Raw genomic sequence first — 2994 nt, 5'->3', positions numbered from 1 at the left:
TTTCTGGATTTTCGCAAGTTTTTGAAGCAAGAAAAGGGTCAAGCTCAATTTTTCAACATATATTTCCAGTGGAACAACTGGATCTAAGTATCGAAATATCGATCGGTTAATTAACCGTCATTTATTCGGTTGTCGCGCTATTTAATGATTATTAACAGTACAGGGAACACATCAAGCTACATTTGGTTGCTGAAACTTCGTCTTGGGAAACTCTTTGATACATTTACTGGAAGGCGCAACTTTAAACTGGACTTCTGTAGAGAGTTACACATGCAAATTAAAGGCTAGTCCATGCTGCGAACTTGGATGCACATCATCGTTACTTCGACAATCAAACGCGCAAGCGAATCGTTTCTGTGATCAAGACGCGAGGCAGAATCACCTTCGCGCTATTAATCTGTCGCGCCCCCCGCATAAGAAGATATACACGAGTAGGCATGCGTCTCGTATACTACGTAGGTCTCTTTGTGTTAATAGTTGCACATGTCCTTACGAGCTGCGGCGCAGCCTCGACCATTGCGGATGCAGACCAGAAGAACACAGCGTCTTCATCTCAGGCCGATTACAATGACACGCATAAATACCTGCGAAGCGATGCTGCAAGCACAGCTGCTGAAGTCCACATGAACTCGGCGAGTGACGAAGAGAGAGGGATTATACCAGCAAGTGTGCGTATAGCACTCAAAAGGCTCGACGCAAAAGATATTTCCATTTACAGGTAAAGGAGGCGCGAAGGAATGGATGGCAAAGGTACTGAAGGTCAACAGGGTGGCCAAGACAACACTCGACGATTACTTCCGACAACCGTTCTGGGAGTTCCGCTTCACTGTCTGGGCTGCGAATAAGCGAACCCCGGCGATGATGTACAACCGGCATGAGCGACAAGAACTACCACATCTACATTAATACTTGAGGTTCTACGAGTTCTTTAAGGGACCTACGTATAACCCCCTGGTTATTTAAGGGCCAAATATAAAAAACAAACTACCGGCAGAAATTAAGCAGGTCGTGCAAGGAGATACAAAAGTACATTGCTTTGCTTCTATAAAGTGTTGTTTGAACGCTGAAGGGTAGTGATAGATTCTCGAGGCATCCAATAACGCAAATAGAACGTTAATGCGACACTGCAGTAGCACTGCGCTCCGCCGATTTATCAAGGTCGGTTTCCCCCATCGGATCGTACACGAGGACCTCAGAGCTCGCGAGCTTTACCATAATACTGCACCAATGAATGCCGTTGCAGCTAATAGGGAGCAACACTATTTCATTCGACAAACCCAAAAAACAATTTGGCGAGCTCGTGGGTGTCAATAGGTACTGCGCCTTCAACCACAACCAGCATAGTTGTAGGTTTGATGCAGACTACCTTCGGCCCACTGAACAATTTCTCGAAGGTCACATCGATAAAAGAGCCCTTCCCAGCAATCTCAATTAGCTCCATCTACACGTCCAGATTAAAAAAACGAGGTTAGCTAGCAGTCTCGATAAGAAACAGAAATAGTAAGAGTAAAGTGTACCTGGGGTGAGAAAACAGGGAGGACTTTCAAGCGGGATTCGAGAGTTTGGTCTTTGATAACTCGAAAATGTCGATCCACATTGAGAGTAAAGTCAACTTTAGTGATCCACACGAACGCTTTCTCTAGCGTGTCAATGACTTTCGTGACTTCATGCCACCGCTTCATGGCTGCGACGGTGGGCGGAGTCAATATTCCCACTGTTGCAACCTTCACCATACCCAGTTTTCCGATGCCTTCGCGTTTGTTTTGGAGCGAGGATATAGCTTTTTGGCACTGCCTGATGACAGACCAAGGTAAAATTTGTGCCAACTTGTTGGGCGATACAATTGCTTCCTTCTGCACTTTCCGAAGCTCGTACGCAGTAACCTTCGGAGCTTTCAAAAAGTAGAAAAGCCGAAAGTTCTTGCACAGCAATGCAGCATTATATGTAGTGTCCATGGAGAAAAGTGAAACCAACATACCTACGTGGTACTGATCATCGTCATCAGGATGCCATCGGGGACATTTAGCCCGACCTGTATAGCCTCCTGTACGTCCTGCATGGCGTCTTCTAGACACTGGGAAACGTCTGGCAAGTGCTGACCGCCTATTGTCTTGCCCTGAAAAACATTGGAAACCTCTTGGGCGTCGTGCGAGGCATCCTGCACGTCCTGGGACATGTAAAATTCTTCCTGCGACGCGTCCTGGGCGTCCTGAACGTCCTGGGGTGATGCGGATACGTCATGCGACGCGCCAGGAGGGCTAGGATTGTCCTGGGCGTCCTGCAAATGCTCTGGTACACCGGGAACCACCACCACCTCGTCCGCTGGCCCTGGCTTTGAATATCGCTCGATAAACCGACGGACTCATCTGTTTTGATAGTTGGGATTGGTTAAATCTGCCGTAAATTCTTCAATGTTTCTGCAATAATGCAACATCTCCGAGAAGGTGCCTCTGCCACTTGCACGCATATTATCAAAGTAATCGATAATCGTCCCCTCGTAGGGCTTCGTTTTGTACTTCCGCCCTCCTCCTTTCCTTCGCTTTCGATGTGAACCGCATTCCTCGTCCAGTCGGTGTCAGTACTGTTCCTTCCAACCTCGGAGGGTGCTATCGTAGACTCCCAGTTCATGAGAGGTGTCACGGAGAGTCCATTCCAGGTGAGATTGCCATTGCCGCAGCAGCTCAAACTTCTCCCGCTCTGTGCGCTGAGTACACACACGCTTCGACATATTCTGCGTCTGTTGAATTGTGACCACTCGTTCTCCAATCCCAAATCCTTTCACATTAACTCGCGCGACTTATTGTGAACCGGCAATGGGTTTCACATTAACTCGCGCCGACTTATTGTGAACTGGCAGTGGGTTTTGCGATAAAGGTTCTGTATTGATAATAAAATAATGATAATAACACAGCAATGTTTTAGTCGTATTTGTTCAGCAGGGCTTGCATCTGAAGTGCGCGGGATGATATTGAGGTCTTCCTACTTGGCGGGGTG

The 2994-nt window shown here is 47.3% G+C and overlaps 1 protein-coding gene across 1 annotated transcript; it reads left to right on the top strand.

Annotated features, from left to right (window-relative positions):
- Positions 1-437: 437 nt before the first annotated feature.
- On the top strand, positions 438-722 carry PITG_09054 (secreted RxLR effector peptide protein, putative; the record flags this gene model as incomplete). The annotated part of the gene is made up of 1 exon (XM_002903024.2): positions 438-722. One exon carries the CDS (start codon positions 438-440, stop codon positions 720-722), a length of 285 nt encoding a protein of 94 aa, XP_002903070.1.
- Positions 723-2994: the final 2272 nt, after the last annotated feature.

The sequence above is a fragment of the Phytophthora infestans genome, genomic scaffold (genome assembly GCF_000142945.1).
Source record: "Phytophthora infestans T30-4 supercont1.16 genomic scaffold, whole genome shotgun sequence".
NCBI lineage: Eukaryota > Oomycota > Peronosporomycetes > Peronosporales > Peronosporaceae > Phytophthora > Phytophthora infestans.
This window is presented reverse-complemented; position numbering and strand designations above follow the sequence as displayed.